Source organism: Colletotrichum karsti (assembly GCF_011947395.1).
Source record: "Colletotrichum karsti strain CkLH20 chromosome Unknown Scaffold1, whole genome shotgun sequence".
NCBI lineage: Eukaryota > Fungi > Ascomycota > Sordariomycetes > Glomerellales > Glomerellaceae > Colletotrichum > Colletotrichum karsti.
Genome location: NW_024065901.1, coordinates 1,600,003 through 1,612,187, shown reverse-complemented (window position 1 = coordinate 1,612,187; position 12,185 = coordinate 1,600,003). Strand labels below are relative to the sequence as shown.

General features: G+C 57.7%; 4 protein-coding genes across 4 annotated transcripts; 2 read left to right on the top strand and 2 right to left on the bottom strand.

Annotated features, from left to right (window-relative positions):
- Window positions 1-2,938: 2,938 nt before the first annotated feature.
- CkaCkLH20_00362 (f-box domain-containing protein) lies at window positions 2,939-5,333 on the top strand (the record flags this gene model as incomplete). Its single annotated transcript, XM_038883082.1, has 6 exons — window positions 2,939-3,394; window positions 3,470-3,592; window positions 3,648-3,763; window positions 3,814-4,271; window positions 4,383-4,387; window positions 4,446-5,333. 6 exons carry the CDS (start codon window positions 2,939-2,941, stop codon window positions 5,331-5,333), a joined length of 2,046 nt encoding a protein of 681 aa, XP_038751787.1.
- Window positions 5,334-5,921: 588 nt separating this feature from the next.
- CkaCkLH20_00361 (nima interactive protein) lies at window positions 5,922-8,407 on the bottom strand (the record flags this gene model as incomplete). Its single annotated transcript, XM_038883081.1, has 2 exons — window positions 5,922-8,144; window positions 8,225-8,407. The coding sequence occupies 2 exons, from the start codon at window positions 8,405-8,407 to the stop codon at window positions 5,922-5,924; spliced, it is 2,406 nt and encodes an 801-aa protein (XP_038751786.1).
- Window positions 8,408-8,741: 334 nt separating this feature from the next.
- On the top strand, window positions 8,742-10,451 carry CkaCkLH20_00360 (uncharacterized protein; the record flags this gene model as incomplete). Its single annotated transcript, XM_038883080.1, has 1 exon — window positions 8,742-10,451. One exon carries the CDS (start codon window positions 8,742-8,744, stop codon window positions 10,449-10,451), a length of 1,710 nt encoding a protein of 569 aa, XP_038751785.1.
- Window positions 10,452-10,656: 205 nt separating this feature from the next.
- On the bottom strand, window positions 10,657-11,831 carry CkaCkLH20_00359 (uncharacterized protein; the record flags this gene model as incomplete). The annotated part of the gene is made up of 2 exons (XM_038883079.1): window positions 10,657-11,591; window positions 11,708-11,831. The coding sequence occupies 2 exons, from the start codon at window positions 11,829-11,831 to the stop codon at window positions 10,657-10,659; spliced, it is 1,059 nt and encodes a 352-aa protein (XP_038751784.1).
- Window positions 11,832-12,185: the final 354 nt, after the last annotated feature.

Genomic DNA, 12,185 nt, shown 5'->3' with positions numbered 1-12,185 from the left:
CCCGCGCAACTTTTGCGCTACTCTGACCGGCTTTTGTCGAGGACATTGTGTCTCGGTCAAGTTCGATACAGCTGGACAACAATTTGGGGGCAGGACCCACGGCCTCGGTCAGTGGGAAATCGCGGCACGTTTTCTTCTTTGTGTCACAGTGGGTTGGGTAGGGGATCGTCGTTTGTTTCGTCAGAGGATTCCGTCCGGCAGCACGGCACGCACCGGACTACGTCGCGGCCATCGTGGAACGTCAGACTAGGAAGGGAGAATGCGGCGGCGAAAGACGTCATGCGCCCATCAGACGTTTAATGATCAAAGACTGGGTCGAAGGAGTGTCGCGAGAGAGCTTGCGGGCACGGAATACTTGCGTTGTTGGGTCTGGGAGTCCGAGGGCCCGGACCCTGTTCGATATTGAACCGGGGGGCTCCAGTTCAATGAACATAGCCGGGGGGGGGTTCAGGAAACTTGCGAAGGCAGCAACATATCGTACCCGGCGACAAATCAATCGATCAAGATTTCTGAAGGGCTCTAGATTGCGTGCAGATTGAAGGCGGGAAACGAATCCTGTCGGGCAGAATTGATGCTTGGCTTTCTCGTGATTCTCAATCAACCTGGCCCCCGGTTCTGCCTGGAGCTGGTGTTTCCCTAATACCGCTTCGTCTTTCCATGTCTCGAATATGATAAAATTTACGCCGCACTTGACAACGTATGATTTGATCAAGAGGATTCTGTTCAGGCTGGCGTTTGGGGGGGAAAGCTGAAAGACAAAAGTGCTGAAAAAAGTTGGTTAGGCAGGTATAACTGCCCAAGGGAGAAATAAGGAAGTAGAAACGAAGGATGCGATGCGATGCGATGCGTGGTTCTGGGGTCCGTTCGGTACGGCTTGGGGGGGTTAGGTCTCGGGTCTAATGCGGCCGGATATGCAGCGTCGTCCGCGGCGACCCGGCTCCGGCTCTTGAACGTCTTGGTTTTCTCGGTGTGCGAAGGAGGGTAAGAGATGTACTACGTAGATGCGAGGCTGCATGCACGTAGCTTTTTTCGGACACGCTTGGCCTTCGTCCCCGGGACGGAATACCGGGGAGATTCTGCGCGTCTCATTCGGCAGAAGAGTGCATGCGATCGTGCGACCGGTTTGCCTATTCAGAAATAAACCAACAGCCCTGTTTATCGTGCTTGTTTCTTTTGCCCTAGGGCCTTTTGGGGAGCTGAAGACACACAAGTTCCTGGCTTTCGCTGCTGCTGCATTGCATCGCGCGTTCTAAATCGGGTTTACTTGGAAAAGCGAATACCAAGGCAAGGCGAGACATCTGAAGGGCTTGAGTAGAGGGGTGTTTCTGGATCGCGATGAGGCCGAAGACGAGGAGAAAGGTGCTCACCCCACCCCCACTCGCGACGAGATTCCATGCCGTCGCAGCCATGTTTCCCTTCATGGCTGCTGAAAATGCTAGATGGTGGGTGGTGATCTCTGTACCTGATGAATCAGCCCAAGACCAGGGGCTCCTCGCGGTGAAGAATGTAGGTGCCTGGCCGAGGCCCACGAGGCTCAGAAGCTTGAGATCGCACAACGCTGCCGGCGATAAAGCATGACTTGCATCGCATGGCACGGTGTCGAGGGTGGGACGGCGATTGCGCCTCCCGCCGCGCTTAGAAGGAACGAACCATGGGGTTGTGGTTCCTTTGCCATGGAGAGGCATGTGGCGCATGGAAGTACAGACGGAGGGGGTGTCATGAGATTATTGGGGTTTGTATTGCTTTAACCCGTAGAGTGAAATGGTCGATGGATGCTTTGGGTTGTGAGGTAAGCTGTGGCTGTTGACGGGCTGGCGGAGGGGCTTGGCTAGCGAGTGAGATTGAGGCTCAGTTAACTCTTGGTTACTGAAGAGCGTGATACGTCGACGGCGCGCGTGTGTCGGTGTCAGGCGAAGGAATGCATCATGGGGTGTGGGTGTGACTGAGCGAGGGGAGAACAGGAACATTTGAGAGGATAGGTAGTATGGCTGGTGCGGCGGTGGTGGCGGCGGATCCGGAGCCCGGCGACCAGTGGAGTTGTTGTGCCCTTGTGAAATGCCGTTATCTCGCGGGGAACAAACGGCTTGGTGGCGGAGGGATTCGGTAGGATTCTGGGGGGCGTTCGGAAGAGGTTGGGAATGATTTGTGGTTTGTAGCCAAGGGATATTGAAGGTCCGAATACCTCGGCTGGATCCTGGAAACAGTCGAAGAGTCGTGATCTGCTTCCGAAGAGCACAGTTGAGATTTGACGTAGTATTTCGAGTTTGCGGAAGGATTCGGTACACGGAAGGGTTTGGTGGCTGACAGTTGTCTGATCTGCTACCAGGAATTTGTCGATCAGAAAAGCAATGGAACGAAACATTGAGGGATGAAGGATGGCAGAACTGGCCGCCTGTTCAGAGGGCCGTAGAATCGTTAGGTACCTACCGCAGCAGTTACGGGCTGCACGGGCCCTGGTGGGTCCCCATTACGGAGGATGGATGCCCGGTCGCGTCACGTCGCGCCTGGCGTGTCTCCCGCAACCTCACCATTGAACCTCGGCGATAACGAACGTCCACTGCCGCTGGCCGACGTCGAGCCCGCCGCTATCGATTGTCAAGCCAAGAAATACTCGCATTACTGTTGTCAAATACCGTGTTAAGGGCCAGCTCAGAGAAAAGACATGGTCAATTACTCAGCATCCCTGCGCTAGCTGGCCCTTCCACCGCTTTCGGCTCATCGTGAGCTTCTCTTGAACCCTCTGTGAGTCCGATGCATAGCTATCGACACGTGACCAGCGGCGGCATCTTCTCTCAGACCCCGACTGCAGATGCGAGTCCTGTGACGCGTGGTTGAGACTCGTCTCGCCGATGAAAGGTTTTCTCGAACCCTGGCTAATTCCCAAAAGGTCTGCTTCATCGAGTTCAACACATCGTCTCGGCATCAAATAGGCATAGCTATGGCTCCTCCTGCCCAGCTGCCCCGTGTGCGCTCAGCAGAAGCTTCCATCGAGAAGGGCAGAGCAGCCTACGCCGACCAACGCTTTCGCGTCGCCCTAGAGCACTTTACCCTCGTTGCTGGAAATTGCCCCTGTGCAAACCCATCATCGTCTTCAACCAGCCGAGGGAGTGGAAGCAGTGCGGCTGAGACGCAGCAACGCCGCCGAAGAGAGCGATGCACATGTCGCGACTTTGGTCGCGCCGTCGCACGGCACAGTCGTCAAAGGGGCGCTGTGTATGCGGAGGCAACCAAGGAATGCAAGTGCGGCGCCGAGAAAACGTGGGGGAAGTGTCATCGCGAGGCACACGTCCAGGCGCTGGACTACCGCGCTGCATGTTTCGAGAAGATGGGGAATCTCGAGAAAGCGAGGAAGGATGCTGAGTGGTTGTTGGAGATCGCCCCGCGGAGGTTAGAGGTGAATTCCAACCCTGCTTTGTGATTTCTTTCGCCCCTATCCCTATGTAAGAAAATACTGACCGGTGTTGTCCAGGGGTACATGAGACTTGGCAAAATTTACAGAATGGATAAGAAGCCTGACCTGGCATGGGCAGCGTGGAGCGCCGGTGTCGATGTCGGCCAGAATGAGGGCCTCACCGGGACGCCTAAATATGAGGTACCCCAACCCGCAAGGTCTGGACGGGGACGTGAAACTGACGACCTGCTTCAAGCAATTACTCAAGATCAGGGAGCCACTGCACAAGCACTTCTGCCGCAAAGACCCATTAGACCTGCCGCAGGAGCTGGTCGAGAGCATCTTCTCTTACTTCGATTTCATTGAATTATGGTACGCAACCCCCCGAGTCTTGCCACGAATCGCCTCTCTGACCTCACCAGCCGCATGTCAGGTGTCAGCAAACGCTGGGACAACTTCTTTGATACCCACCCGTACATTTGGAGAGAAGTTCGTTTCCAGTCCATCAGCTCACAAAAGCTACCACGCATGAGCTTCATCAAGACCTTACGCAGACGCACCGCCGGACGCGCTCGCACCCTCGTCATACAAGACGCGCATGCCTTCCAGCTCAACGAGTCCAAGTGGATATCCCTCATTCAGACCACCAACCCGCAGACGACAAGCTATTTGGAAGTCGGCGGTATCCGGCGTGAGATGAACGGCGACTGGGGGTATAAGCTGCCCCCCAAGCCACCCTTCTTTGAGGGGCTGACTGACTTGAAATTGGGCTTTACCCGTGGACCGAACCCGGATCACACAGGTAGGGGCGGGCCACAAGCCTTCGTGAGGCAGTTCATCGAACGAGCCAAAGAGAACCTGCATAGCGTCACGCTGACGAGTACGTGGCTAAACGATCTTGACTGGCCATTGCTGCCACGCCTCGAGATCCTACATCTATCAGGCCCAGCCATATCTATACACACACAATTCCCCCCAGAACGCCGTATAGACCCAGTGAGTCTCCGTCCTCATCAGACCCCTGAAATCGCATCCTAAACCAAGCGTCCTCTAGTTCGCCCTCGCCCGAGCGACCCCGAACCTCCAGCAACTGAGCCTCGCCAACTTCGGCGTCTTCACCGGCGTGGACACCCTCCTTCCTCCCGAGGACTGCTGGTCCCTCTGGCGCCACCTACAAGTCATCTCTCTCGGACCGACGCGGAGCCCGCTCTCGGTCGGGAACAAGCGCCACTTCCCCCCGCTCCACCCCTCTTCCTTCCGCATCTTCGAGGCCCGCGCCGGGAGGCAAGGGAACCAAGGCGACTGGCTCCCGCAGCAGCTGCCGCTCGACTACTCGGGCTACGACCAGGCCTCTTACTCCTCCGCCTCCGCCGCCGAGAACCAGAACCTGGACCTGGTGACGTACCCCAACCTGGAGCGTTTCTGGATGCCCAAGCTCCCGCTAAGCGTCGACCTCGCCACCATCCTGCTCGAACCCGCGATCCGCTCCGGCAGGCTGAGGGAGGTCGGCCTGTGCTGGAGGCAGGACCCGGGACAGTATTTCCCCGGCGCCCTGGACTTCCTGCGGGGCGCGGCGTCGGTGAGGACGCTCGGCTTCTTCGAGTTCGACCTCGAGAGCCACGAGGCGCTGACGCGGGACCCGGCGCACCGCGGCGTCGACCCGACCGCCCTGCTCTTCGGCTTCCTCGAGTCGTTCCCGAACCTCGAGGTCCTGGAGCTGCACTCCAGCAGCTGTGACCCGCGTCGCATCGGCGTGGTGATCGAGAGGATGGTCGGGCTGGGGCGACTGAAGAAGGTGTACCAGAAGGCCCTGACGGGCGTGCATATGGACCAGTTGAGGGCGTTTTGCGAGACGCACGGGGTGGAGTTGGAGTATGGAAGCTGGACCTCGTCGTTTCCCGTGCAGCTTGAACCATTAGAACCCGTTGACGCGACGTCGTGAAGTCTGAGCCTGGGTAGGCCCTCGTTCGATTCCGTTGATTTTTGGTTATAACATGGCGGAGTTGATGTATGTATGAGTGCGTGTCAAGCGTTCTCAATATCAGGATGAACATGGCGTATGAAGTGGTAGAGCGTAAAACATGACGGGATGACACACCGTCATGGAATCACTGCAGTTATTGAACAGCAAACAAACATGTTGAACTAGATTATCCAAGCTCCTCGCTGCCGAACAAGACACACTTGCACGCGCGCTCGCCCAGGGGCTTGCTATCGGAAAACAAAATTGTAACGCACAAGACGACGACGGCGACGCAAAATCCCGCCTGTACAAATCAGAAACACTTGATCCTCCCAAGCTCCGTCCCATCCCTCGACTCGCCCTGTCCGAGTCGCTTTCCAAGCCCTCTCTCTCTCCTTTCCTCCAACGCCATGGAACCAAAGCTTCCATCTCCAAGGATATCTCGTTCCTCCCAAGGAAAGACGGGGGTTTTCTATTATAAGTGATAGTCAGGTGGGAACTGTTAGACCCTGGTATTTCATTGTATAATGTAGGAAAAAAAAAAAGGAAGGTAAAAACTAATGCCGCTCATTGCCGCGCGGGCGACGGGGGCACGGCGACGTTGCCGGAGATGAGGCTCTCCATCTCCCAGGGGCTGAGTGTGCTCCTCCTCCTCGACTGGACCTTGCTGACGCGTCTCTCGCGCTTGCGCTTGGGGGGCGACAGTGGCTTATCCTCGTCTTGTGGGAGGTCACGCTTGACGGGGTCCAGGTCGTGGTTCGAGTCGGATGCGTCGGCGCCGTTGGGCTGCTGGGGCTCAGGTGGAACAGCGACGATGGTCTCGGGTGGAGGGGGAGGCATGGCTCGCACAGTCTGCTGCGGGGGTGGTGCAGTCGACCTGACTGTGCCACCGCGAGCGGCCTTGAGCTTGGCGCGTACGCGGGCGGCATCGGCTTCGCGCTCTGAGGCGGCGAGTTTGGCTGCGATGGTGGCCATCGTCAAGGGGCTCTGCTGAGGTTGAGGCTCTGCCGGCCGGGGAAGAGGCAGACGCGAAGGCACGCGTCGCAGAGGTGTGCGAGCCGGCGTCGCTCTTGCGCCGTTTGGTTGCGTGGCTGGACCAGGTGGTGGGCCGTCGTTGCTTTCGTTGCTCTCTTGGGATACCGTGCGGACGGTGGTCGTTGGGGAGCGGCATTCCGCTGGTGCGGAGGTTGGCTGTGCTGTTACCAGGTGAGGCGGCTTGGGAAGTTTACGGGCCGTAGGTGTCTGATTGATGGAAGCGGGAGGTGATTCGGCAGGCGTCTTGAGAGGGGCGCCGTTGTGGGTTGACTCGGAGTCGATTGAGGCCGCCGAGGTGGTGCGGGAGCAGTCTTCGACGGGGTAGGATGGCTTCTGCGGTGATCGCGGAAGCTGGGTACGGTGTGGTGGGGGCTTAGGTGCGGCGTCAACGGCGCGGATCTCCCAGGTCTTTTCTTCGGCGATGGTGGTGAAGTCGCCGGGCTTCTCACGGCGCTGGCGCACATCGCGGTTGCCGGCAGAGGAAGAGTCTTTAAGAGGGCTCAGCTGAGGGGCAGGTGGAAGAGGAGGTGAGCTGAGGTAGGCAGTGGATTGCTGGAGAATTTGGACGTTGGGCTCTTCAATGTCGAGCTCTTCAACGTCGACATCCTCAAAGATGCTGGACTCATAGTCGCTGCGATCTTCTTCCTCGAGGTCGTCGTACTGGACTTCGCGAGGACCGGTCTCGTTGCGTTCAGGGGCGGGAACAAGGTGAAGAGACTCGACTCTCTGCGGCTGCGGGCAGGGAGACTCGGGCATTTCCTCGTCGTCCTCCTCCTCCTCTTCGCCCTCCTCTTCTCCGTCAAAATCCGCGGTGCACTCCTCCTGAACGCAGGAGAGCTCGTGCATGTCTGCGCCTGCCTGCTGGGTTTCCTCAACATTGCGCACACGAACGGGGCTCAAACGAAGACCCATCTTGAGCTCCTCCAAGTTGACCGGCTTGCCGTCGACAGCCATACGCCGACGCCAGCCATCAATAAGGTGGACGGCCTCTTGCCATCGGTTCTCCATCTTGACCCAACCAGCGCGAAGGCGGGCGATCTCCTCTTCACGGACTTCAACTTCCTCAATAGGGGCGAATGAAGGGTTCGTGAGAATGGATCGCAAGTGCTCCAGAATGGCGTCGAGCTCTGTTGCCATGTCCTCGGCAGTGGGCAAAGCCACGGCGTGGCCGTCTCCCTGGCTCGGCCTGACATCGCAGCCGCTCATCTCGCGCAGTTTCTTCGTGGTTTGTCGAACAAGTGCCAGCAGGGATTCGTTTTCTTCGCTGAGGTTGTGCGACAGCTCGGTCAGGAACCCGTTCGTCTCGTTCCGCAAATCGTAGTTTGAGTCCTCGGTGTTGGTGCCCCGGCCGCCGCGCCTAGGAGTTATCTTCTCCTCGCCCTCGCCGGCGACGACGCTGATGACGGTGACCGCAGAGCTCTTCGCCGCGCCGCGAGGACGGCCAGCGTCTCCCAGTTGCTTCTTCAGCCCATCGATCTGACGATCACGACGCCGAACTTCCGTCGCGCACGAGGCGCGTGTCTGGGCAACAAGCGTCTTGGCACGGGCAACTTCGTCTTTGAGGCCGCGGGCAGCAGCATCGGCCGACTTGAGCTGGGTACGGAGCGTGTTCTCTGTGGCCTCGCTGATGTCGAGCTTGCGCTGTGCTTCGGTGTGCTTCTCGGAGAGGCGTGCGATATCGTTCGTGTACCGGAGGTTCTCGGCTCGGATGGTTCGCAGCGTGGTGGAGAGGTTCTCGCGGTGCTCGGCGTCGCGCTTTAGGAGGGGGAACAAACATCGTTTCAGTTTGGGGTTTCTTCAAAGAGTAGTTTTCAAACGAAAGAGGGCACACGCACGTCTCGGCGCAGAATCAAGTCATTGACTATGCTCATGATCTTGCCCATGGTAGCGTCCACGCCGCCAGGATTGTCGTCCGGGTCGGCGAAGTTGATTGTTTGGCCATCGCTCAGGAGACCTCGCGAGAGCAGTTGATTGTTGATGTACAGGGATGCTGTACGCAGATTCTCGTTGTCTGCCATTGTGTTGGACGTGTCTCTCGGCGAGACGAGGGTGCTGTTTGTGTTCTCTCCTGTTCAATGCATGCGGATGGATGGGTATGGCGGTTTAAAGGCTCCAAGGCTGTCGCTGGAGAAAGCAGAGTGATGTAGAAAATGTCATCGATGAAAAAGTATCGCGGAGTAGCGTCTGCCGATTTGCAGCTTATGCAGGATGAAGGACGGACCAGGAGCCTTTTCAGGGTGGTCTGCAAGGGCGACTTTTCGGATCGAGGCCGATGTATATTATTTTGGCTCGTTGCCATGTCACCCCCCCACCCGCAAAGTAAACAAAAAGGCAGCCAACACACAGCGTCGCATGGGTCCTGGCCGCGACCCTGCGGGGCTAGCCGCGAACCGCCTAGCGCCATTTCTTCACATTCATGCGATATCTGCCCGAGTCACATCTCTGACTCCCGATCACACTCAAAAGTCTCATTATTCGTTTTTTCCTCAGCCCGCAGCCCAGGAAACGAACATCAGTTCCCTCATTGCCATGGCTTTCGACCCGACGGCACTTGGCCCGTCAGAAGAGCCGGCCATTCACGATCTTTCGGGCGAGATATGGCATCCCTTGTTCCGGCACGAGTGCGCTTTTGGGCCCGATGTCTTTGAGGATGTCATGATGAATCTGGTCAAGAACCCGAACATCAACTCGAGCTGGCTCTTCCGCGCCGATATTCTCAACGATACCGACCCTGGATGGAAACCAGACACTCCCCCACTCTCTGATCTCCCAGATCAACAACAGGGTGTTCCCGCCGCACAAGCTGTGCAGCAGCCCGTCCCCGTTGCTTTCAAGGATTTCCGCAACGACCGCGTCCTTGTGAGGAGGTTGATTCCGCGGAACACACGTCGGGACGACCCTTTGGAGCAGACGTGCGTCTTCGCCTCCGGTACCCCAGACGCGGATGCAGATGCCACTGCCACTGCTGCGAAGACCAGGTCCCTGGTCATCTACCTTCCCCACGCTTCCTCCCCAGACGCCCTGCCCTTCTACCACCCCAAGGTCCGGGGCGTCGCGCACCTCCACGAGTGGGACGCTGCGCAAGGCGTCGGTACTGTCTCCATTCATTATTTGTTCTTCGACGAGGCCGACTTTGCCGTTGAGAAGCTTGTACGGACAGCTCGCATGCTGCTCTCGGTGCTGTACAAGCACGGTCAGGGAAGGGTCGCCGGGTACAAGAAGCGAGTGCATCATGACGTCGTCATTCCTCAAGCCCGGTTCCAAGACCGTTATACCCAGCTCAAGCTCAAGTACGCGAGGGATTTGGTCGAGAGCTGGGCTGAGACGACTGACCCTTCCAAGCACGTGTTTGAGGACTTGGGCATCGCTGCCTTCCTGATCGAGTTGTGGGCGGAAATGTACAAGGATCAGCCGTTCCCTGGGTTCGTGGACATCGGCTGCGGCAACGGCCTGCTCGTCTATATCCTCATACAAGAGGGCTACTCGGGCTGGGGCTTTGATGCTAGAGCAAGAAAGTCGTGGGCAAAGTATAACTCGGTCCAGTCAGGGAAAGATTCCCTACAGAGACTCGTTCTTCTTCCCGATGTTGTTTCAAGACCCTCTTGTGCCGAAGGCCAAGAGCCTGTTCTCGATCTCTCGCAAATTCACAACGGCTCCTTTCCCAAGGGCACCTTCATCGTCTCTAACCATGCTGACGAGCTAACCCCGTGGACTCCTATTCTGGCGACCTTGTCAGAGAGCCCCTTCATCATGATCCCCTGCTGCAGCCACACGCTGGGAGGGCAGAAGCACCGCGCGCCATTGCCGCGTGATAAGACCAAGTCTCAGTCGACTTATTCGTGCCTTGTCGACTGGGCGGCTTGCATTGCCGAAGATTGTGGATGGGCCGTCGAGACGGAAATGCTCCGCATCCCGAGCACGCGAAACACTGCCATGCTGGGCCGGAAGCGGACGCGGGATGTCGAAGAGGTAGACATTGACGGGGTCCTGGCCAAGTACGGCGGAACAGGCGGCTACTTCGAAAGCGCGGCGAAGTTGACCAAGACTGAAAAGGGGCACTAGACGAATTAGATTTCGGGGAAATAACAGAAGATATTTCAAGGTTCATAGGGACGTCTTCAATGAGATGTGCCCGCAACATCACAACGACTCATCGCGGACGGTCCTGTGATAGATTCAAGTCATTGAATTCTTGGACAAACTTATTCAATCCTGGGTATTCGTGATCCGCCCTCGGTGGTCTGCCACTCGAAGCCAATGTGCCAACTTATATCAACCCAGCCAACTCCTGGATTCTCTTCCTCGCCGCCTCTCTTACCTCAACAACAATTTCCCCAGCCGGCTTGATGTCGTTAACAAGCCCGACTCCTGCACCAGCCCACTTACCAATCATCTTCTTCCCCTCGTCCTCACTCCATCCGCTCTTCAGCCTCTCCCTGCTCTCCTCCACCGTCGCCGTCTTGCCCCCGAGCACGTGGTACTCGCGGTGGATCTCACCAATAATGGCTCTGCCGTCATAGCCCGGCTTCCAGAGCTTGCTGTCCACCAGCCTGTCATGGAACTCGTGCTTCCAAGTGCTGACGCCGCCATCCTTCGTCTTGACGAGCAGCTCCTTGTGCAGCTGCGCCGACATGGCCTCATTCGACGCCACGAACCGCGTCCCCATGACTACTCCCTCAGCGCCCAGTGCCAAAGCAGCAGCGACGCCGGAACCTTCTACGATACCACCTGCCGCGACGACAGAAATCTCCTTGGACGCGAACTCCGTCGCAAGCAAGGCCTTGATCTCGGGAACCAGCGAGACAACACCGCACCCGCGCGAAAACTGGTGACCGCCGGCATCCACGCCCTGAGCGACGAGCACATCGGCCCCGTCGGCAGCCGCCTCGCGCGCCGCGGCGACGTTGCCGACCTGGACGAAGGCCTTGATGCCCTCCTTCTGCAGAGCAGGGATAATCTGAGCATGCGGCTTAAGTTCCTCGTGCGGAGCAAAGAGCCAGGCGGCCGCGACGCGGTGGCGGGCCAGGATCGGGAGCACGTTGTCTACAAAGAGATCGGCTGTCTCGTGGGAGGTGATAAAGCCGACGCCCAGCGGGAGGTTTCCGTCTGCCGAGAGAAGGGAACGGGCCTGGGTGAGAGCGGCGTCCATGTCCTTCATCTGGGCGGAGGACTCAGAGAAGTCGAAGCCAGCGGCGATGAAACCTGTTGCTCAGTCAGCGAGTGTGACTCGGTCTGGTAAAAAGACAGGTTTTTTTGTCTTGTTTTTAAAGGGAGAGCGCAACGGAGCCGAAGAAAAAAAGGGAGATCGTGTTTCTTACCGGCTCCTCCGGCCTTATGAACTTCAGTCGCGAGAGAGGCGCCGGCGGCGCCGAGCATGGGCGCGCTAATGATGACGGGCGCCTTGGCGTCGGGAAAGGTGCTTCTCAGCTTCGAGGGAGCCATATTTGCTTTTTCTCTGCTCGCAGTGGTGAAGTAATAACAAGGCGTAGATCTTGCTGGTGAGACAGGGCTATTTGGAAATCTCGTTGCTTTTTGAGAGTGTCTTGGGCGGTTGTCAAGTGAAGCAAGCGTCGATGATGCAGCACGTTTGGAGATGGAGATGGCGGCTGATGATATAGGTAAGACACGGTAAGACCCAGTCACTACGGCTGACTTGCATAAGCAGACGAGCCGGCGGGAAATGGCGGCGGTGGTGGTGCTGATGCTCCGCGGAGATGTCTGCATTTGGTTTGAAAGCGTTGGGAGCCGTTTGTCAGCAAGACCTCGGCAGACTTTTTGATGGACAATGAACGGGAC